A 24,006-nucleotide genomic window follows, 5' to 3' on the forward strand; every position below is an offset into this window, starting at 1 on the left:
AGAGAGACATCGATCAGCTGCCTTTCATGGGCTCCCTGACTGGGAACGAGCCTGAGACCCTTTGGTGCACGAGCTGAGCCATACCAGCCAGATGGTCTATGTGTCTGTTTCTATGATATTAAGTAGTGTGTTACCATCAACTTTGTTCTTCTTTCTCAAGGTTGCTGTGGCTATTTGGGGTCTTTTGTGGTTCTATATAAATATTTGGATTATGTGTTCTAGTTTTGTAAAAAATGCCATTCGTGTTTTGATAGGGTTTGCATTGAATTTATAGATTGCTTTGAATAGTTTGGACATTTTAATGATGTTAATTCTTTCTATCCATGAGCACAGTATATGCTTCCATTTATTTGTGCCTTGCTTCTATTTCTTTCTTTAGTATCTCATAATTTTCCAAGTACAGGCCTTTTGCATCCTTGGTTACATTTATTCCTGGGTATTTTATGGGTTTTTTTTGTTTGTTTGTTTTAATGCAGTTGTGCATGGGATTGTTTTTCTTAGTTTCTCTTTCTGATAGTTCATTATTGGTATATAAAATGCAACCAATTCCTGAATATTAACTTTGTGTCCTGCTACTTTACTGAATTTATTTATGAGTTCTAGTAGTTTTTTGGTGGAATCTTTAGGGTTCTCTACAGATAGTATCATATTATCTGCAAATGATGACAGTTTTACTTCTTCCTTTCCAATTTGGAATCCTTTTATTTCTTCTTGTCCAGTGGCCGTGGCCAGGACTTCCAGTACTATGTTGAATAGGAGTGGTGAAAGTAGACATCCCTGTCTTGTTCCTGATCTTAAGGAAAACACGTAGTTTTGCCCCCGTTGAGTATGATGTTAGCTCTGAGTTTGTCATATACTGTATGATTTTCATTATATTGAGGTATGTCCCCTCTATTCCTACTTTGCTGAGAGTTTTTATTATAAATGGGTGCTAGATTTTGTCAAATGCTTTTTCTGCATCTCTTGATATGATCATGATTTTTTTATCCTTCGTTTATGTGGTGTATCACATTAATTGATTTACAGATATTAAACCAACCTTGCATCCCAAGAAAAAAATCCCACTTGATCGTGATGTATGATCTTTTTAACGTATTGCTGGTATTTTGTTGAAGATTTTTGCATCTATGTGCATCAGGGAGATTAGCCTACAGTTTTCTTTCTTTGTAATGTCTTTCTCTGGTTTTGGAACCAGGATAATGCTGGCCTCTTAAAATGAGCTTCGGAGTCTTTCCTTCTCTTAAAATTTGTGGAATAGTTTGAGAAGGATCAGTGTTAATTCTTCTTTGAATGTTCGATAAAACATAACTGTGAAGCCATCTGGTCCAGGAGTTTTGTCTGCCTATGGCTAGTTTCCACTACAACGGCAGAGTTGAATAGCTGTGACAGAGCGCGCAAGGCACCCAGAGCCTTAAGTATTTACCACCTGGATCTTTACAGAAGTTCCCCAGCCCCTGGCCTGGGGAGTCTGTGCTGTCTACTTAGAGGGAGGACAGTTCTCAGGTTTATTCTATAACTGGATAGTCTTAACTGTTTCCACTTACAACGGTTGAGAGGCTTAGCTATCACTCTGTGGCTACTGTAATATCATTTCATTCATGTATTTCATCCAAGAAATAAATTCAGCAAACACTTCTTGGAAGTGTTTGTGTTGTCTCTAGTAGAGTTAAAAAATTTTTCAGAAAAGTTGTTTTTATAGCTATAATTGGATCAAACAATGAATGCCAAGTCAATAAAAAAACGAATCAATCTCTTTAAATAAAAAAGCTATATATTTATTACAAATCTAGAAGTACCAGAATGTCCCTAGTACAGAACAAATCAGCAATCCCGTTTTAATTTTCTTCCAAACATTTAAAACCTTGATTATTGACAAACTGGAATTGGCATATATTTTTTTCATGCAGTTAACAGAATGGACATGAGCACATAGCTCAGAAATCAGTTATAAATATTAAACCGTATTTAACATTCATAGTAGAAATGGTTATAAAGTGCTGAAGTCATGTAAGTCTGCAACAGTCACAAACTCAGTGTCCTTCTCAAGCAGCGACAGGTCTGCTACATCCACCCCGTTTTAGGTGTGTCTTTTTTTGACGGACACTTTGTCATTTCCTGTTCCACCTCCCCCCAAAGATTTACAGATTGTCCTATGTCTATGGCTGATAAAATTCTGTACAAAATATAGCAGGTGGTGCTGAACGATGCCACTTCCATTTCAGTGCAGAGAAATATTCAAGCTTTGTGTACCTGTAACCAAACTAGGCTTGTTACATTGTTTCCCCCTGAGTTGTCATAAATTAACAGTGAAGATGAATGAGGATGGAGCAGCGAGCATGGACCATCGCCTATAGAGTAAGATTCGGTACGTAGGAGCCAGTAACCCACCCGTTATCCTCACATTTACCTTCTTTACAGCAAATGGCTAAAATGAGAAATACTATACATGTAGTGTAACTGCAAACAACAACGCAAAATAACAATGATCGGTTACCCTGAAAACTCTGGCAAATTAAGAGCAGTCAGAGTTTATATAAGACGGAAATTGCCACTTGTAACTCGTGATGGTCAAGTTACTGTCCCTGCCGCCCCGTGTGAAACACCGAAATGCTTCAGCAGTCAGATGTTTTTCTTTTTAAATCAGAAATGCTTCACCCATTCAATGAAATAGAATTCTGATCCAAAGAACATCCTCAAGTATTCTTAGGTGATGAAACCTTATTTTAAAAGGCTAAGGCTATTTGCTATTCGTTATTTTCCCCCTTCAAACAGCACATGTTGTCCTCAGTCACATTGAAGAATCATTACCATTTGGCCTCCTGGAGTAACTTTACAAGAGAAGTTAGTATTCGTATTCTTTGAGGCATTGAAAGGATTGCCGAGGGAGGTGAAAGTGATGCTGATGTCCCAGGTGATATTTCTTGTGATTACTTTAATCATCCTAGAATAACTTAATAATAAATAGTGGTTTAAATTAAAGATACTACAATCACATATTTCTGAATAATTAAGAGCATTTTGAATGCTATTCTGTATATTCTGTGTGAAATACTTCTGATAATGACTGGCCATAAAAAGACGTGGGAATCTTCACATTCATGATTTTCAAGTTCGTGTGTGTGTGTGTGTTTACATATATGTGTGTGTGTGTGTGTATATATATATACACACACACATACATACAATATATACACACACATATATATATATACTATATATATACACACACACAAATTTCCATTTATTAGCAGAATGTTTGGTCTTAAAGTGTACATTTCCATTGAATATTTGGGAAATTAAGAGGTTATACATTTTTAATATAAAACCTCAGTATTTTTCAAAGAGTTTTAACCATTTGTTCATATTTCTGAAAATGAGAAATTGTAAAAGTGATTTAAGATTTTTTTTTGAACGGCCAATTGCATTTCAATGACCCGGGCTAGATATCCTTTTACAGTATAGCAGGTGATATATGTGAGAGCGCTTACAACCACTTTGCCAATTTGTGTCACTATTTTAAAACTGGAATGTGGACCACGGTGCTTCTGTGTGTCTCTGGGTCGCTCCGGAATACAGCCAGGTTTCTGTATGGAAGAGTATTTGGTTGTTTCTGTTTTGGCTTAAAGAACAAGCAAACAGGAAAGCACAGAGAAAAGGATGTTGGTGGTAGTGTTCATGTCACCATTCCGTTCCAAGTGTCGTTTTGAAAGCAGGTGGAATGGTTAGCTCCTCTACACCACGGTGTCCCCCAGACGCTGCCCCCACAACCAGCCTTGGGTGGTTGATGTCGTACGAAAGCCTGTCTGTCATTCTGGCTCCGTTTTCATAGGAACTTTATGCTCGTGCTTCCCAAGGTCCATTTCAAGGAAGTCTTCAGGGATGTCTTGCAAAGCTCTCCCCCGGTAGCTCTCTGCCTTCCCGTCGCCTGCGTGGTGGCGCCGGCACAGTCCCTTCCCGCATGGCCTCACCAGCGCCAGGCACCCCGCGGCCACCGCCATCCCAGCTGCGCAGGAGTAGAAGGCTCTGCTGTACACCTTGCTGTGGTCCACCAGCAGCCCTGGGGAGAGCAGGCACACCGTCAGCATCGGGCCGCAAACCCCTCTCCCCCAGCCCCCACACTCAGACGCTTCTCTCTCCTGGCCTGCTTTGTTTTATCTTGTTTATCTAAAGAAAAAGTGTTGAAGGCAGGAATCTTTTTTAGACTGGGGGGTAAGGGGGAGGAGAGGGGGAGAAATAAAGCAGACAGCGTATACTTATTAGCAGCTGAGGTAATGGTGTCGCTAAAATGTCCTCATGGGCTGTCAGACTGGCGTGGCTCAGTGGTTGAGCATCGACCTGTGAACCAGGAGGTCACGGTTCGATTCCCGGTCAGGGCACATGCCTGGGTTGTGGGCTCAATCCCCAGTGGGGGGTATGCAGGAGGCAGCCAGTCAATCAATGATTCTCTCATCATTGATGTTTCTATCTCTCTCACCCGCTCCCTTCTCTGAAATCAATAAAAACATATATTTTTTAAATGTCTTCATGGGCTAATCTGTCCTAAAACACGGGACTGTTGGACGCATGCTTCTTCGGAAAGGGAATATTCCTAAGAGAGGAAAGAGCTCTATTACTTTCACTTGGGCTCATGTCAGGTCTCTGTTCACATGGGGTAAGATTTCCAGTCCCAACAACGTTAAGGTCCTATTTCAGGTCTAAGGTATGAAGCACTCCCCGTTCTTCCCACAAGGAAGTGTGCGGTAGTGATCAGGGGAGTATTGGAGTGCTGCTCTGTGCTCAGCTCCCTGACACCCCTCCCAGGAAGGGAAGGTGGCTCCCAGAAGTCCCTCAGTCCTGCTGTTCCACAGGTCAGAGGGTAACGAGCTCATAATCCATGGCCCCTCCAGCATTTACACAGCACGATGGTCGGCAAGGCCTGGGCAGCTGGGGCTGCAGAGGGACTTGGTCACCGGTTTACCATTGGACCATCGGCTCACAATTGCTGGGGCTGGACCCCAACACACAATCTTTGTTCTGACCTTCCGTGTCCTCCTATTAAGTCCAGAGAGCTGCTCAGGTAATCTCTAATTCAGCCAGCTCTCTAAGTCTATGGACATATTAGAATCAGGAGACTTTTAATTTACACTCGAATAGGAAGTGAGCACAATTAACAAGGGAATAGTAAACATTGTAGATTATATAATCCATAGGACAGGGCCCACTTTATGATATAACTAGAGGCCCGGTGCATGAAATTTGTGCACTGGGGTGGGGGGGTGTCCCTCAGCCTGGCCTGTGCCCTCTCGCAGTCTGGGAGCCATTGGGGGATGTCCTCAGTTGGACATCCTTAGCACTGCTGTGGAGGCAGGAGAGGCTCCCGCCACGCCACTGAGCTCGCCAGCCATGATCCTGGCTTCTGGTTGTGCGGTGCTCCCCCTGTGGGAGCACAATGACCACCAGGGGGAAGCTCCTGTACTGAGTGTCTTCCCCCTGGTGGTCAGTGCGTGTCATAGCGACCGGTCATTCTGCCGTTCTGTCAATTTGCATATTAGCCTTTTATTATATAGGATATATAGGTTATGCTCTCCATTGAGAGCCTATGAAGCTATCTCCAGTCTTCCTTAGGAATATCCCTGCCCTAAACAGTGTGTCATGTTGAACTAGTATGATTCAGGTCCAGGAAGGCGACAGAAGTTCCACCTGTCCAACTCTACCTTGAAAAAAAGAGGGGGAGGGGATAGCAGGCAAGGGTTTGGATTTGGCGTTGTATTGACATTACCTGCCAGGGGCGGCCCAGCTAGCGCCGCTATGCTCTGGATGAAGACGTAGACGCCGGCGGCAGAAGACATCTTCTCAATGCCCACCACGTCCTCCTCCGCCAGCAGTGGGATGTGGGTGCCTGCCACGGTTCCAAGCATAACACCAAAAAATATGCTGCAGGACATTAAACCCCAGAATTCAGCAGCAAACGTAAAGGCAAACAGAGACACAGTCAACAAGATGACGAAGACGAGCTCAATGTAGATCTTCCGGATGGGCTGGCTGTTGAGGATGAAACCAGCTCCAATCCTCCCGAACACTTCGGCGATGGCCATTGTGGATAGCAGAAGAGCAGCGCGGTCCTCGGCGATGTCCAGGCTGATGCCCAAGGGAATGATGTACAGGGAAGGGGCGAAGAACCCCAAGGTCGCAAAGAGACCAAACAACGTGTAGCAGATGAAACTCTTCTCCTTCAAGACGGAGAAGTCCAACAGGGGGCCTTTCTCGCCGCCGCGCGTGGAGCTGGGCCTCTCCGGGGTCCGCTGCTCCACGTCGGCCTTCGGCTCCAGCTCCACGGTCGTGTGACCAGGCACGTTTTTAGGTGAGGTAGTTAGTTCCACTCCTGAGTCAATGGAGTCTATCGAGGTGCGTGTTTTCTCATTTTCAAGCATATATTGTACTTCTTTTGGATTTTCCTGTCCAGTTGTTTTCGGTGACCCGGGTCCCCTGATGAGGATCGGCCTCAGCAGCGCCCCGCAGAGGACGATGTTTAACTGCAGCAGGCCCACGAGGAGGAGGCTGTACCTCCAGCCGATGTTCTCCTTCAGAGCCGTGAACGCTTGGGTGGACGGGAGGGAAGAGAAATAGAAGGTCAGGCCAGGCATGGACTCAAGACCCAGGAGACAGTACTGACAGAAGTAGGGATTTCGAGTTTGCTAAATTATTTATTTTGGAATGGATGTTTCAAGCCTTGCTACTGAATATGTGCCACATATCTTCCTATTTGTGTAAATTTGGGCTAGGATTGAAATGTTTGAATTCCTGCCCAGCTGGTGTGGCTCAGTGGTTGAGCGTCGAACCAGGAGGTCACTGGTTCGATCCCCAGTTAGGGCACATGCCTGGGTTGTGGGCTCGACCTCCCTTGTGGGTGTGCAGAGGCAGCTGATCAATGATTCTCTCTCATCACTGATGTTTCTCTCTCTCCCTTCCTCTCTGAAATCAATATATATATATATGAATTCCTAACATGAGGGTTAGGGAGCATAGACCCCAAAAATGTGCTGAAGGAGAGAAGAAAACACCCTTTCATTAGGCATAGAGTTACAGACATCCGGTGGCCAACTGTGGGTAAGTTAGAGTAGCAAGTATAGCTGAGTGGCTTCCCCTCATTAATACCCAGATGTGGTGGTCCACCTACCTGGTGCAAAAGCAAACATAGCAAAACATTCTCCCGTAGAAGCAGCTGCGGTGACGATCGAACGTCTTTTGTCAAAGTACTGAGATAGAATGGTGAGAGCTGGGAGGAAACTGAAGCAGTAGCCCAAACCTGTGCGAATCAAAAAGAACCATGAGAGCCACACACTGACCGACATCGGCGCTACGCATCCCACGGCCTGGGCGGTTTGTGTTTATTTGTTAAATCCTAAGTTCTGGGAGCCCAGTAATTCATTCTGGACAAGGTGTCGTAGCAAAGGATTAGAGGTCCAGAGACGCTGCGACTGTAGTTTTGGGATGCTTAGAGTATGAAAACTGTTTTCTGTTTGTTTGCTTTTCTGCTTTTTTGCATTTTTTCCCAAATGTATACAATTCACAGTGGACATAACTTGGATTGAATATTGTTTTTATATGTAAGACTTCTATTTGAAAATAATGGAGCTTTGAAATGTACAGAAATATCTAAAAATTTTAAAAGTGTGCAAAACTAGCTATGTATGGATACACAAATAATACAATATATATGTCATATCTATATATCTACATAATATATGTCTGTAGAATATATATATGTCAGAAATGTATGGACTCCTCTTAAAGTGAAAAAGGTTTTCTCAGGCTCCTAAGCACAAGCCTCCCCCTATGGCTCAGGATCCTCAGACCCTGATTTGGGAAGTACTGCATAAAGAAATTAAAATCTTCGTGAAAATGATCTCTTTGGGTGGCAAACTATAGGGGTTGGTAACAGTAGGTTTACAGTTGTGAGTACGCAAAATAGAGCTTATTATTATTTACTAGAGGCCCGGTGCACGAAATTCATGCACTTGTGGGGGAGGGGGGGCCCTCAGCCTGGCCTGCACTCTCTTGCAGTCCAGGAGCCCTCGGGGGATGTCTGACTGATGGCTTAGGCCTCCCTTCCCCCGACTGCCTGCCGCTGCTGCCAGCCGGGGTGGGGCCACCCCCCTGGTCGAACTCCCAGTCGAGGGGACAATTTGTTTATTAGGCTTTTATTATATAGGATTTTTAATCCTTACCCGAGGATATCTTTCCTTTGATTTTTAAAAAATATATATTTTATTGATTTTTTTACAGAGAGGAAGGGAGAGGGATAGAGAATTAGAAACATCGATGAGAGAGAAACATCGATCAGCTGCCTCCTGCACACTCCCTACTGGGTATGTGCCCGCAACCAAGGTACATGCCCTTGGCTGGAATCGAACCTGGGACCCTTGAGTCCGCAGGCCGACGCTCTATCCACTGAGCCAAACTGGTTAGGGCTTTCCTTTGATTTTTAAAGAGAGTAGAAGAAAGAGGGAAAGACAGAGAGAAACATCAATGTGAGAGAAACACATCGATTGGTTGCCTCCTGCACGAGCCCTGACCAGGGCCCCGGCTGGGGTGGAGCCTGCAACCAAGATATGTGCCCTTGACCAGAATCGAACCCGGGACCCTTTGGTCCACAGGCCGATGCTCTATCCACTGGGCCAAACCGGCTAGGGCTGGGACACTTTCATTTTAAAGAGAAAGGGACAGAGGAAAAGAAATAACCTTTGGGTTTGAGTCCCTGCCTCCCTCCCTTGTCCTTCAAACTAAATGTCTGGAAAACTTTTGAGCCCAGAGAAGCGCTTACCGGAGATGATGCCAATGGCGATGTACATGTGGTACACCTCCTGGGAAAAGGAGGCCACCACCATCCCGGTGCTGACAAGCAGGCCTCCCGCCATCACCACCAGGCGGTGTCCGAAACGATTGCTCAGGACAGTGGAGAGGGGAGCTGCGTGGAAAGAGCATAACGTGACCATGTGACTCCCAGAATTGCGTTCGCTTTAACACAATTCCTGCTGTGGAGTCTCGGACATGGAAAGACAGTGCACACCATATACCACAAAAGCATCGGCTTTAGTAAGGTTCCTTCTCATAAGTCTTGAACAGGGAGCAGTGATGTACACTACATATGTTTTGCAGTGGTTACATAAACCGATTCAGGAATTACAGTGGACCCTCAAAACACATGGGTTTGAACTGGGTGGGTCCACTTATATTTGGATTTTAAAAAATAAATATAGTTGGTCCTCTATCCCAGGTTCTGCATCTGCAGATGCAAGTAACCGCAGATGGATAACAGTATTTTCAGTCTGCGGTTGGGAGTCCACGGATGTGGAGGGCTGACTGTACGCATCGATCTACCCCATTTTATGTCAGGGACTTGAGCATCCATGGATTTGGGTATCTGTGGGTGTCCTGGAACCAATTCCCCCAAAATACCAGGGATGACTGTTAAGTTTTGGGGAGTCAAAACATATACATTTGACTATTGAGGGGTCAGTACTCTTAACCCCTGTATTCAGTGGTCAACTGTATTTTAGTATTTGGTTAAACTGGACAATATATTCTTTGAGCTCCTTAAAGAGAAAGCCAGAGTGCCCTGCCCAGCGTGGCTCGGTTGGAGCGTTGTCCCGTGCACCTAAAGGTTTTGGGTTTGATTCCTGGTCAGGGCACATACCCAGGTTTCTGGTTCAATCCCCAGTCGGGGTGTGTATGGGAGGCAACCGGTCGATGTTTCCCTCTCACATCAATGTTTCTCTCTCTCTCCCTCTCCCTTCCTCTCACTCTTAAATCAATAAAAACATATCCTTGTGAGGATTTAAAACACACACACACACTTTGTCTAAAAAGAGAGCGAGAAAGCCAGAGTAATAGTATAAAACTCTTTTCTATATTTTTAAGTGAAAGATTTTGAGTTACCTTGAGTGCCTATAAAATTAGATATGCATTAGATTTATGTTATTCTGTAATAAAAATGGGCTTTCCTATAATTGCTTGAATGATTTCATTTTCTATACTCACTACTTTGGACTTTTTAAAATATATTTTTATTGATTTCAGAGAGAGGGAGTGAGAGGGCGAGAGAGAAAAACATCAATGGTGAGAGAGAATCATTGGTCACCTGCCTCCTGCACGCCCCCCACTAGGAATGAAGCCCACAACCTGGGCATGTGCCCTGACCGGGAATCGAACCATGACCTCCTGGTTCATAGATCAACGCTCAATCACTGAGACTCGCCGGCTGGGCTGGGCTTTTTTTTTTTTTTTTTTTTAAATTAAATCTTTATTGTTCATATTATTACATTTGTTCCTTTTTTTCCCCCCCCCATAACTCCCCTCCTCCCAGTTCCCGCCCTACCCTCCTCCCTCACTCCCCACCCACTGTCCTCATCCATAGGTGCACGATTTTTGTCCAGTCTCTTCCCACATCTCCCACACCCCTTTCCCCCCCAAGAATAGTCAGTCCATTCCCTTTCTATGTCCCTGATTCTATTATAATCAACAGTTTATTCTGTTCATCAGATTATTTATTCACTTGATTCTTAGATTCACTTGTTGATAGATGCATATTTGTTGTTCATAATTTGTATCTTTACCTTTTTCTTCCTCTTCCTCTTCTTAAAGGATACCTTTCAGCATTTCATATAATCCTGGTTTGGTGGTGATGAACTCCTTTAGCTTTCCCTTATCTGTGAAGCTCTTTATCTGACCTTCAATTCTGAATGATAGCTTTGCTGGATAAAGTAATCTTGGTTGTAGGTTCTTGGTATTCATCACTTTGAATATTTCTTGCCACTCCCTTCTGGCCTGCAAAGTTTCTGTTGAGAAATCAGCTGACAGTCGTATGGGTATTCCCTTGTAGGTAACTGAGTTTCTTTCTCTTGCTGTTTTTAAGATTCTCTCTTTATCTTTTGCTCTTGGCATTTTAATTATGATGTGTCTTGGTGTGGTCCTCTTTGGATTCCTTTTGTTTGGGGTTCTCCGCGCTTCTTGGACCTGTAAGTCCATTTCTTTCACCAGGTGGGGGAAGTTTTCTGTCATTATTTCTTCAAATAGGTTTTCAATATCTTGCTCTCTCTCATCTTCTGGCACCCCTATAATTCGGATGTTGGTACGCTTGAAGCTGTCCCAGAGGCTCCTTACACTATCCTCGCATTTTTGGATTCTTTTTTCATTTTGCTTTTCCGGTTGGATGTTTTTTGCTTCCTCGCATTTCAAATCATTGACTTGATTCTTGCGCTCCTCTGGTCTGCTGTCGGGCGTCTGTATAATATTCATTATTTCAGTCCGTGTGTGCTTAATTTCTAGTTGGTTCCCCAATATAAGATCGAGGGTCTTATTAGTTTTCGTGTAGAGCTCATTAAGTTTATCGGCAGCTTCTAAACAGTTCTTGAGAGACCTTAAAAGTGTGGTTCTGAACTCTATTTCTTCCATTGACAATTTTGTCCTGTTTCTTTGTCTCCGCATTTTGTTATGCTTCCTTGGTGCACCCCCTAGTGGTCTTTGTTCGCAGTCTTATAGATAAATCTTGATTGCTGTAGCTAATTCCAGGGAGGGTTTGACCTCCAGGCCAAGTGGCTATGAGATTCAGCTGTGTCAGCAGTGAGAGAACTTCTGTCCTCTAGGGAGGTGCTAATCTAGCCTTTGCCTGAGGCTATCCGGCAAATGCCTCTGTGCAGGGCTTGGGCGGGGCGGGTCACACAGGATCAACAGCGTGGGCCGGAGAGAGCAGTTATGGCGGCTCTCAGTCCTGTCCCAAGGGGCTCTGCCTCTCTGAGTCCCAGCACCCGCTGCAAAGCTGGGAGAGAAAGCTGCACTCGCTCTGACCGAAGCCAGACAGTCCCGCTTCTCCCGCCTGAGTCTGGGTCCCTAAAGACTCGCCTGTATCTGGAGCTCAGAGTCTGCGACTCCCTCCAGATTGAAAACAACAACCGCGCCCTCCGCCGCCAGCCCGCTCCGCGCACTCCGCACCTCAGAATTTGACTTCAGCACTGCGCCTCCTCTGAGTGTCTGTGTGCGTTTCTCTTTCCTCCTAGTTGTAGGACTTCCACTCAGCCAGCGCCCCTGTGGTTCTGGGTGATGTCCCTTCCGTTTTTTGGTTTCACTTTTGAAGTAGTTGTTCAAAGCAGCAAACTCCGGCGTTAACCTATGCCGCCATCTTGGTTCTCCCTTTTTTTTTTTTTTTTTTTTTTTTTAAGTTCCATTTAGGCCCTAACCGGTTTGGCTCAGTGGATAGAGCGTCGGCCTGCGGACTCAAGGGTCCCAGGTTCGACTCTGGTCAAGGGCATCTACCTTGGTTGTGGGCACATTCCCAGAGGGGAGTGTGCAGGAGGCAGCTGATAGATGTTTCTCTCTCATCGATGTTTCTAACTCTCTATCCCTCTCCCTTCCTCTCTGTAAAAAATCAATAAATATATATAAAATAAAGTTCCATTTAGGGTCAAATTCCAATTTACTTCCATTTGATTCTTAGGAAAGTGATATGAAAGTATGGTGGACTATCAGTTATGCACACCAAACGGAGGATAGTGATGGGATAAATAATTCCAAGTGGCTGATGAATATCATTTACAAAGCTTCTATCTTTCTTCTTCATGTAGCCACATCTTCATGTTTCCAACCTAAGCATGTTTTTGTGAGACCAGGGCCAATAGGCCAAGTACTTCTTTTTAAAAAAAAATATTTTGTTTTGCTCGGCCAGCGTGGCTCCGTGGTTGAGCATCGACCTATGAACCAGGAGGCCACGGTTCGATTCCCGGTCAGGGCACATGCCCGGGTTGCGGGCTCGATCCCCAGTGGGGGGCGTGCAGGAGACAGCCGATCCATGATGCTCTCTCATCATGGATGTTTCTCTCTCTCTCTTTCCCTCTCCCATCCTCTCTGAAATCAATAAAAATAAATAAATTTAAATATATATATATATATATATTTTATTTTGAGAGAGAGAGAGAAGAGGGGAGAGGGAAAGAGAGAGAAACATTGATGTGAGAGCAGAACATCAATCGGTTATCTTCTGCACACCCCCTTCTGGGAATCGAGCCTGTAACCAGGGCATGTATCCTGAGTAGGAATCAAACCAACAAACTGTATGTGCACGGGATGGCACCCAGCCAATTGAGCCACACTGGCCAAATACTTTTTTTTATTTTAAATCCTCACCTGAGGATATTTTTTCCATTGATTTTCACAGAGATTGGAAAGGAGGGGTGAGTTAGGGAGAGAAAGAAAGAGAAACATTGCTGTTGCCTCCCGCACATGCACCAAACAGGACCGGGGATCGAACCTGCAATCCAAGTATATGCTCTTGATAGGGAATCGAACCCAAGACCCTTTGGTGTACGGGCCAATGCTCTAATCACTGAGCAACACTGCTAGGGTCCAAGTACTTTTGATCTGCCGCTTTTTAAAAACAATTGCATCACCATAGCTGGTTTGGTCCCGGGTTCGATTCTAATCAAGGGCATGTACCTCAGTTGTAGGCTCCTCCCCAGCTCAGGTCCTGGTTGGGAAATACCAATCAATGTATTTCTCTCACATAGATGTTTCTCCCTGTCTTTCCCTCTTTCTTCCACTCTCACTAAAAAAATCAATGGAAAAAATATCCTTGGGTGAGGATTAACAAACAAAAAATAAAAATAAAATAAAATAAAATAAAGCACAGGGTTCCGGATTGTGGGCTCGATCCGCCAGTAGGGGGCGTGCAGGAGGAAGCCTATCAATGATTCTCTCATCATTGATGTTTCTATCTCCCTCTCCCTTCCTCTCTGAAATCAATAAAAAATATAAAAAACAAAAACAATTGCATCCCTCGTAGAACTGGAGGTTACTGCTGTCCTCAAAGTAATCGACAGCATCCTAAGAATCTGCTTACAATAGGTGTCCAATACATGTGTGTTAAATTGAAGTCAGACAAGGTTGACAAGTAAGCCTTTTTTCCCCTCCTCCAGCTCCTCTTTCTCTGGCCATCCTCAACTTCCTGAAAACTGCATTACTTCAGGCTAGAAAGTGCCAAGAGGTCATGGAGAAGATGCATCACAACCATAATGTGTACCATTCTGTAGTTAGGCAAGTTAAACGTAATAGTGTTGAAGGTGAAAGATGTACTCACCTGTAAATGTTAAGAAAAACACACATATTGATATTATCCATGAGATCCTGCTATTAGATTCCTCAAAACTGTCCATTAAGTCATTAAAGAAGACGCCAAATGACTTGATGACACCGTAGGTAAAGACTTCAACGAAGAAGAAAGACACAGCTACTGCCCAGCCCCACCCTCCGTCAGGCACTTGAGTATAAACATTGGCTCCGGAACAAAGCTGTGATTTCTTCTCGGTCATTCTTAATCTGAAATAAAAAGTTTAAAAAAGTCAGAACCATAATAGCACGAGGGCTGATGATTCGAATGCTCTTCAGCAAACATAACAGATAAGAACTATTTATCACATTTCTTAGGTTGATGAATATTTAAATCATGTGCAGTTAGGATAAAGTCTTTGGATAATAAAAGATCTAATGGAGCCCCCAAAGAATTTAGAGGTAAGATTTCCAAGCTGTGGCAATTAAATGGGAAAAACAAACTAACATAAAGCATCAGGGAAAATATTTACCAGTAGAGGCAGTGTGAAGGAAGAGAATGACCAACAGACTAAGCATCAGTGGTGACCTTGAACTTGAAGACAAGTTAGGTAAAGGAAGAGTGAAGTGAGCAAGGGGAATGATCAGAAATGAAACCTAGATTGATTGAGGATTGAAAATGGCGGCAGAGTAAGTGAATGCTGCACAGACATTCTCTCAGACACAAACTGGAACTACAATTGAAATACAGAAAAACTTCCTGAATAATTAAAAGAAGACTTACAGGAGAACCCTGATACCCGAGGACCAAAAGTGGAGACCACATAGAGACTGGTCCAAGGTGCGAAAGGGCTGGGTGGGCGTCCACAGACAGCAACTGAAGGTCTGGAGAGATATCTCAGCTGTGGGGGATTGCCACTGAGAACTCTGGGATCTAATCCCCAAGCTGCCTTCCCCTCCCCCCCCCCAGCAGAGAGCACCAGCACTGAGAAGGGTACCCATATAACATCTGGCTGTGAAAAGCAGCAGTGTTGCTGTCTGCCAGGGAGTGATGCCTAGAAATGCAGGCACCCTCTTAAAGGGCCAATGCACAAACTCCTTGTGCTCTGGCAGAGGGAGGGCAGAATGGATTGGAGCTGTGTGAGCAGAAGCCAGTATTGGGGACTTGAAGGTTAGAGCTCAGAAGGCAGACATCTCCAGTCTCCTATGCTGAGTCAGTCCCTCACTCTGGAGAAAATCTTTCCTACACAGACATTTGCCTTTGCCTTGGGGGGACAGGGGTGGGGGTAGTGGGGAAGACAATTGACCGACCCTATTGGAAAACACACAGCCCTGAGGCCACTTCAGAGACTAAAAATAACAATTAGCCTCCAGGCAGAAGCAACTTCCCCACCCTGTTGAAAAAACACACACAACTCACCACCCCTGAGGATGATTGTCTGGGGCCATTCACGTCAGAACCCTATCAGTCTGTAGGCAGAGGTGGTCTCTGGAGACTTTGAGTCTTTGCCTGATCTAATTAGTCAGAAATAGTGTTTGACACTCCTGCACTAGAGATTGAGAGGCATAGAGGATCAACCTAATTCATAGTCACAAACCCAAACAGACAGCCAAAATGAGGAGACAAAGAACCCCAAAATGAAAGAATAAGAATATTATCCAGAAGGAGATAAATGAAACAGAGTTCAGAGTAATGATGGTAAAGATGCTCAGCAGCATGAAAAAAGATACAGTAACTATGAAAAAAGAACAGTCTGAGATAAAGAATGACATAACACAAAGAACACATTGGAAAGAATGCATAGCAGACTAGGGGAAGCTGAGGATTGAATCAGTGAATTAGAAGACAGGGTTGAAAAAAATCAATCAGAGAACCAAAAAGAAAAACCAATTAAAAAACAGGAGGACAGCTAAGGGAGATGTGGGACAAAGTGAAATGTAACAATATTAGAATAGCAGGTGTTCCAGAAGAGGCAGAAAGGGAGAAAGAGATAGAGAATGTGTTTGAAGAAATAATGGCAGAAAACTTCCCTAACCTGGTGAAGCAGTGGTTCTCAACCTTCCTAATGCCGCGACCCTTTAATACAGTTCCTCATGTTGTGGTGACCCCCAACCATAAAATTATTTTCGTTGCTACTTCATAACTGTAATTTTGCTACTGTTATGAATCGTCATGTAAATATCTGATATGCAGGATGTATTTTCATTGTTACAAATTGAACATAATTAAAGCATAGTGATTAATCACAAAAACAATATGTAATTATATATTCAATATGTGTTTTCCGATGGTCTTAGGCAACCCCTGTGAAAGGGTTGTTCGACCCCCAAAGGGGTCGCGACCCACAGGTTGAGAACTGCTGTGGTAAAGGAAAAAGTCACATAAGTTCAGGAGGCACAGAGAACCCTAAGCAAGAAGAACCCAAACAGACCCACACCCAGACTCATCATAATTAAAATGCCAAAAATTAAATGCCAAATCTTAAAGGCAGCAAGAGAAAAGCAAACTGTTACCTACAAAGGAACTCCCATAAGGCTGACACCAGATTTCTCATCAGAAACTCTACAGGCCAGAAGGCAATAGTATCAAGTACTCAAGGTAGTGGAAGCAAGGATGGGAGACCAAGATTACTATATACAGCAAGGCTGTCATTCAAAATAGACAGTCCAATAAAGAGCTTCCCAGACAAAAAAAGGCTAAAGGAGTACATCACCACCAATCCAGCATAACAAGAAATGCTAAAGGGACTGCCATAATGAAAAGAAGAAACAGAAAGAGAAACCTAGGCATGCAGAATTAAAGTGGCAATAAATAAGTACCTATCGCTCAGCCGGCGTGGCTCAGTGGTTGAGCACCGACCTATGAACCAGGAGGTCACAGGTTGGATTCCCAGTCAGGTCACATGCCTGGGTTACGGGCTCAATCCCCAGTGGGGGCGAGCAGGAGGCAGCCAATCCATGGTTCTCTCTTATCATGGATATTTCTCTCTTTCTCTCTCTCTCTTTCTCTCTCTCACTTCTTCTCTGAAATCAATAAAAATATATTTTAAAAAAAGTACCTATCAATAATAACCCTAAATGTAAATGGATTAAATGCTCCAATCAAAAGGCCTACAGTAGCTGAATGGATACAAAAACATGACCCAATTACATGCTGTTTACAAGAGACCCACCTCAGAACAAAAGACACAGAGTGAAGGGATGGAAAAAAATTTTCCATGCAAATGGAAAAAAAAAAGCTGGAGTAGCAATACTCATATCTGACAAAATAGACTTTAAAAGACAACAAAGGTCACTACATAATACTAAAGGGGATTGACCAACAAGAGGATATAACCCTGGATATAAGGGCACCTAAATATATAAAAAAAACTTCTAGAGGACTTTAAGGGAGAGATCGACAACAATACAGTCATAGTAGGGGACTTTAACACCCCTACTGAGGTGGCAAGAACATAGTGATCAGAATAGTAAAAAAAAATAAAGAAATGAAACCTAGAAAAAAGCAGGTTAAGGGGCAAACATGGACAACACATCTGCCACCTTCCTCCCACGGAGGACGTGCCAGAGACACCCTATGCGCCTGTGCTTGACGCCTCTGACCAGATGGCCAGCCACCTCTCCTGGATCCCATTTCCCACTCAGTCAGCAACCTCATGATTTGATCGGTTTCCCACGTGGATGTAACTATAAATCCAAATGCGGAAATTGTCTCCTGGGAGTTTGGCATGAGTAAGTTATCAAAGTTGCTCAGCACTTGGCACATTAGCAACTGAATTTCCACGCACACCACAAATGCTACTCTAGAATATAGTGACTGGCCCAGCTGGTGTGGCTCAGTGGTTGAGCGTCGCCCCACGAACCAAGAGGTCACTGTTCGATTCTCGGTCAGGGCACATGCCCAGGTTGCAGACTCAGTCTTCAGTAGGGAGCGTGCAGGAGGCAGCTGATCAATGATTCTCTCTCATCATTGATGTTTCTCTCTATCCCTGTCCCTAAAAATCAATGAAAACATAGAATATAGTGATCAAAGAAGACATAGTCAACTTGTATGACCTGGGCAGCCAGTTACTTAACCCTACGTTACCCTGACCTTGCAGCTTTCCATTCAAACGGCAATGAACGTCAGACCTTATCTTAACACCGCTAAGTAGGGGAAGCACTGTAGTTAACACTGGAGGGGGAAGTTGAAGTCCTCTGCACTGGGCTGTTGCACACAAACACTGTGGTTTTCAGGCTCTGCAACTGCTAACTTTGAAACAGTGATGCATGGTTTGCGTCCAACTAAAAATTTGTATCTATAATAATGAGTTCATGGTTTTAAGTTCTTCCTGCTAACCCACCTTGAGTTGAAGAAGTCTCTACAATTATACAGTGAATTTTTAGGGTGTGTGTACCCTTTCCATAGCTGCTGTATTAAGTACTAAGGCAAGTTTTATTGATAAATGAAGAGGAATTGAAAAATAACAGGACACAACCTCCTCTATCCAGTAGACTTGCCAATTTCTGGTGCTAGAATCTCATATCCTGAGTTTATTCTATAAATGTTAAAAAGCAGCAAATCTGACCCAAGCTCATGATTCACCCTATTGACATCACTATCCCACAGTGGCCTACGACGGCTCGATGCCCACTTTTTGCCCGATTGCCGTTAAGTATTTGGTTGCATAAACAGGGCGTAAGCAGCTTTAAGAAGCTTTAAGCTCCCGGCAGCAAAGGCCTTTGCGTTTCCAGGGGTGTTAATGTGTCGTTCCTGAGAGCAGCTGGGAAGGCGGGAAGGGCAGTTAAACAGCTCGAGGTGCAGGCTGGAGCTACAGAGCAGTTGTCATTCCCATTTCCCATCCTGGAAAGCAACTGATTTCCGATGGGAGCCCTGACCTGAGCCCTCCAGCAAATGAGGTTTTCTCAACGGCCCTCCTCCCGCATGAGATGTTTCAGTCCACTCCCAAGATGAGGCCACTGGCGCAGGAAAGAACCTCCCCCCACCCCTCACCCCACAGTGTTCACTCTAGAATAGTGTTGGTCCCTAGGGAGGGGGCAGGTGGCAGTCTACAGCGCAGGTCCTCAGCCCTCACCCCTTGCACTTCACCCAGCTCCCAGGCCACCACTCCTTTACTGGTCTCTTACTGGTTCCTCGTGTCTGGTACGGTTGAGCTTTCTGAAATGCTGCATTGGTTTGACTTCATTTTTACGTGGCTTTCCTCGTTCTGAGCCATCAAATCCACCCTTAGCCTGCCTTTCCGTGTCCTTCAGGATCGAACCCCGACCTATCTTTGAAGCCTTATTTTTGTTCTAAAACTTGACCCGCCTGCCATGGCCCAAATGGACTCCTCCTTGCCCTCCAGGCTCTAACCACCCGGCCTGTGGCCACACCCTCTCCGCAGGCTGCATGCCCTCTACAGCTGGCACCTTTAAGGCCCGGTGCCATCAAAATCCATCTTCCCTGATGCTCCCTCTGACTGACTCAACCTAAGGGGCTTTCTCCACGTGACAGGCATCATTGAATACTTTAATGAGTCTATCATATTTGATGAATTTAATGTTAAGCTCATAAAAAACAAAATCTGGGTTCTGTATCTTTTCGTATGTCCCGCCCTCCCGCATTCCCAAGTACCTTGCACATACATTTGTTTTTCAAAAAAGTGCCTACTAGTGCCAGGCCCAAGGCTAGGCCTGGGGAATACTGTAGTGAAAAGACAGATGGTCTCTGCTCCGAGACTTACGTGTTTGTTGATAACGACAAGGAACCTGCAGATTAAAATGCATGTTTACCGCCACCCGGCAGCGTACTTCCAGAGGTCAGCACACTGGGGCGGGCAGAAGTGTCCGAGGCCATATTGCTGTAGTCACTCTAACCTAGGAGGGTGCCCGTAAGATCTTAGAGTCTTAACAGAGGGCTCAGGACCAACCTGAATATAAACATATTGGGGTAAAAAAACACACATATTGGAATAAAGTTGATGAGGGCCCAAAGAGGCAAACTGACTCTCTTTGGCCTACAATGACCGCGGGATGAAGACAGATCTTTTTAAACGACGCGGACTACACTGCACTTTCTGTACAAGGATAGGCTGACCCACCCTCGGAAGGCTCTGCGCCAGGCCAGCGTTTCAGTCCGGCGGTGGGCGCACCCCTCTCTTGGCCTGTCGCGACCAGTGGTTTGCATGTGCACCATGGGTGGGATTAGGATCAACCTGTAGCCCCAGGGTGGAGTTGGAATTACAGAATGTGACGGCCGAAAGGGAGTGTGGACCTCATCTCGTCCATCTCCTCCTTGCACAAGGCAGGTCATTTTGCAAAACGGGGAAACTGAGCCCCAGGGAGATGAAGGGACTTGACCCAAATGGTCCAGAGTCAGATCTCCCGCCTCCCGGGCCCTGTGGGATCAGCGCCTGGGACAGCATTTTAAAGGCCAGGGAGGGGGTTGTTTTATAGACATTGTAAGAAAACTTGTATTTTCTTTAAAAAAAAAAAAAAAGCTCCCCTGACTTCCGTGGGTAGAGAGAGGTCTGTGACCTGATTCACCAGGTCACTGTGGGACGCTGCAGTCACTCCACCTCCACCTCTCTGGGCTTGGGAGCCTCATTTGCCAGGCCTTTAGTCAGAGGTCTCTGGAGCATCTTTAAGGCTCACTGAGTTTTATGACTCACCCGATCCCTCCGGCCCAAGCTGGGGGCCCACGGACACCGGGGAGCGGGGAAGAAGGGGCACCCGTGGGTGGACCTGGGTGAGATCTGGTCAGCGGGTTAGAAGGAGCCCCTTCAGGGTGTTCGATTCCTTTGTTTTTCGAAGCTTTGCTGTAATCTGTGCTACTCTCCTGAAGCTACATGCAAATGTGGCTTCCACCTGCAGTCCTAGGTTTGTGGAGGACAGGAACCTTCTTGTTATCACAGGGATACCAGAAAGGAAAGCTGCCCCCCGCCCTAACCACCCTCCCTGAACTCAGCCCTACTTTCTGGTCTCTGACTTCCTCATTCTAAAGCATGCTATGTTTGCCCAATTTAGCTTTGAAGATAAGACCACAGTATAGATAGTAATGGAAGAATAACATATATTTTGTATAGGGTAGTCGGCAGCTCTTTCCAGACCAAGTGCCTGGCAGCATGCTTGGCACATAGTAGGTGCTCAATAAAAGTTTACTCAACAAACTGTGCGTGTTGGGGTGCTCCTGAGCCATGCACTGCTCTGTCCTTAGGAAACCACGCCATCGAGTGAGGAGGAAGAATAAATGCTTTCCTGGACCCGTCTGCTCTCCTTGCGCCATTCATTCAGCAAACTCAGCCTCGACAGAGCAAGGAGCTAAGGCCCGACTTTTGAATTCACTTACTTAGAAGCCTCTACAGATTCTTCCAGAATAGGGAAATGTCTGTCCGTTTCTGTTTTATGTGACGTTATCTGATGAGAAGGGATGTGAGTTTACTGTGTGGGGATCTAACTGGTAAGGCAAGTTGAGTGACTGTGGTTTTGGGTGAATCGCTTTGCTCCCGGATGGCCAGTATCACCCACAGGTCAAGTGCAGATAAACTAGATCTCGATGATCTCAGACCTCCCCCTGCCCTGAACACCTATCATTCTGTGGTAGCCTTGGGCCCTGACTTGCTCTAAGCTACCCTTTGATTTTTCCCAACCCACGCACAGCTGCTGGGCTTGTCCTTCTTGAGGACATGATTTGCGAAGTTGTATCGCTTGGTCTCTAATTTCCATGATCTCTGAAAGCAGGGGTTAGACATGGCAGTCTGAGGGTCTCTTCAACCGTAACACTACGATTCCGCGCACGCACGGGTTCCTGGCTACCGTCTTGTCTCCACCCTAATGCTCTTCCAAAGGAAGGGTAACGAAATACGCTGGGCAGTTTGGAGCATCTCCTACGACCGTTGGGTTGTCTTAACCTTAAATAAATGAGTCCTCTGCCAAGACTTGTTCAGCTGCTAAGCCTGGGAATTTCACTGTGATTTGATTTGTTGAGAAAAGACTTGACCTGGGGCATGAAGAATGCAAAATATCGGGTTATTATAGACCATCAGGGTGTTAATCCAGGGTCAGCTCAGAGTCAAGTTCTAAATGCAAGCTGTGGCTGGAAATGGTGGTGGCAGCTGGGATAAGCAAAGCCTGGGCAATGCATCGCCAACCTCCATTCTTCTTAAAGGTGTGGCCTGGGTCACAGCTTTGGACAAGCTGTTTCCGACCCCAGTTGGCTGTTTCCGACCCCAGTTGTCAAAATCATTCTGTATTTAGGTAAAGTTCATTCTCTATTTAAAAAAAAAAATCCCAATCCGAACCTGTAGGGCTGCCTCAGCAGCGCTGAATCACCGGATACAACCGATTCACCAGCTTTACAAGATGATGATGTTGAAACCCAAGCCCCTAATTTAAGTGTCCTCCTCAGGAGTTCCACTGGGGAGACGTCCTTTCTGGGAAACCACAGAGGAAAGCTCGGGTTAGTGGTTCTCATTAAGAGCGAGGGAGCGTTCCCTGGCTGCACTGTTTATTTCCACACTGTAACTCTCCACCTTGCCTCCCCTCGCCTTCGTCATGAGAAGAGGCATTTCTGCGTCCGCCAGGCTGGATGCACTTACTGTTGCGCCCCCCCCCCCCCCAAATGCCACATCATGGTGCTTGGGACATGGGGAGATACACCGCTTGGAGATTTCAGCATAAGCACTTGGTATTTTCTTTTTGCCAACAAATCGCTCATTTTATTATGGTTTCCAAAACAATAAGATTCCCGAGAAATGTCCTTCCTCCAGGACAGGAGCTATCTCTTTCGAGAAAGGGCTGGCACGGAGCGCCAGCAGTGCAATCACAACCAGCTTCCTGGCTGACAAGTTGCAATCGCTCCCTTCCGCAGTTGGCTCTGGGGAGCTTTCGCTAACGCTCCCGTGTTCGGTGACATTCTATCTGCCGCCTCACAAACTTCCATCGCCTGACTTTGGGGGTTGGTGGGAGTTTCGTGTTGGTTTTGTTTGTTTGCGTGCGTGTGTGTGTGTGTGTTTTGGTGTTGTTGTTTTTTCAATTTAAAAAAAGAAGAAGAAAACGAGAAGGAAATAACCCATTTCCTCTGTAAAATCAGCCTCCCTCGCTACAGAACTGCTCAGCCTCAGGGGCGCTTTCCTGTGGCTGGCAGGCAGCTCAGGGAACCTGGGAAGTTGAGCGGCGCGGGCTGGCCGTGAGGACCTGTGCTCTGCAGGGAAATGCCTGCCTCCCGCCTAGGGGGTCACGCTGGCGCCCCGGTAGTGAGCTTTGGGTGGGAGCGACATGGAACCCCACTTTCCCTCGCGCCGCCTCAGCGGCCGCCCTGCATGCGTGCGCGAGCCTAGGGAAGGTACCTCTGACATATGGCACTCGGGGCGCACAGGCAGCTTCATGCGGAAAACCCATGCAGAGGCTGAGCCCGGCGCCCCAATTGCCCCGCGCACTCAGTGTCGGCCAAGCTTGCCTTTAGCTATTTCCCGGAGCCAACTGTATCAGGCCGAGATCGTTCAACTCTCAGCTGCCCACACTGGCGAGAGCGCTGCATCCCCGTGGCCCTGAGCATTCCTAAGTGTCAGAATAATTTTCGCAATCACCTCTCCTAAATGTTTAGATGTTAAGCGCTCTCCTCCGCCTCCCACCACCCACCCAGCAAAAAAAAAAGCTCCTAACACATTAAAATAAAAATCCACCCCCATAATCAAAGTTTGAAACATGTAAAATAATAAAACCAACTCACCAAGTTAGAAGGGCAGAGAATAAACCCCAAAGGCTCCCACTAAGGCGCAGGCTTGGCCTCCCCTCCTTATAAGCCGCTGGGTAACATGAGAAAGGTTTAACTCCTTAGGGCGTGGGCCTATCGCAAGTTGGTTCAGAGGAGCGTCCCCAGGACCCGCCCGCAGCGCCCCGCCCCTGCCCCCACATACTGCCGCGCCTGGGGCACCCCGACTGCACCCTCTC

The 24,006-nt window shown here is 45.6% G+C and overlaps 2 protein-coding genes across 9 annotated transcripts in view; one reads left to right on the forward strand and one right to left on the reverse strand.

Annotated features, from left to right (window-relative positions):
- The window catches only part of ARSG (arylsulfatase G), a 98,126-nt gene that overhangs the window by 2,501 nt on the left and 71,619 nt on the right, over window positions 1-24,006 (forward strand). The window lies entirely within an intron of this gene.
- Window positions 1,754-23,942, reverse strand: SLC16A6 (solute carrier family 16 member 6). 3 transcript variants are annotated; one of them, XM_059670091.1, is made up of 6 exons: window positions 23,786-23,942; window positions 14,108-14,346; window positions 8,804-8,947; window positions 7,157-7,285; window positions 5,759-6,577; window positions 1,754-4,057 (listed from the first exon to the last, which is right to left on the reverse strand). In XM_059670091.1, exons 2-6 carry the CDS (start codon window positions 14,337-14,339, stop codon window positions 3,807-3,809), a joined length of 1,575 nt encoding a protein of 524 aa, XP_059526074.1. In that variant the 5' UTR covers window positions 14,340-14,346; window positions 23,786-23,942; the 3' UTR covers window positions 1,754-3,806. The 3 variants fall into 3 exon arrangements, with proteins under 3 accessions (XP_059526074.1, XP_059526076.1, XP_059526075.1); XM_059670093.1 differs by lacking the exon at window positions 8,804-8,947; XM_059670092.1 differs by lacking the exon at window positions 7,157-7,285.

Source organism: Myotis daubentonii, chromosome 16 (assembly GCF_963259705.1).
Source record: "Myotis daubentonii chromosome 16, mMyoDau2.1, whole genome shotgun sequence".
In the NCBI taxonomy this organism is placed as follows: Eukaryota; Metazoa; Chordata; class Mammalia; order Chiroptera; family Vespertilionidae; genus Myotis; species Myotis daubentonii.

What these genes read in the sequence shown, in the direction of transcription:
- SLC16A6 (XM_059670091.1), bottom strand. Translation starts at nt 14,339, where the DNA reads ATGACCGAGAAGAAATCACAGCTTTGTTCCGGAGCCAATGTTTATACT. An exon ending in TATGTTTGCTTTTGCACCAG is followed by an intron (nt 6,578 to 7,156) that starts GTAGGTGGACCA and finishes CGTCCACCCAAG; the next exon opens with CGTTCACGGCTCTGAAGGAG. An exon ending in AGCTGGGCCGCCCCTGGCAG is followed by an intron (nt 4,058 to 5,758) that starts GTAATGTCAATA and finishes TGCTCTCCCCAG; the next exon opens with GGCTGCTGGTGGACCACAGC.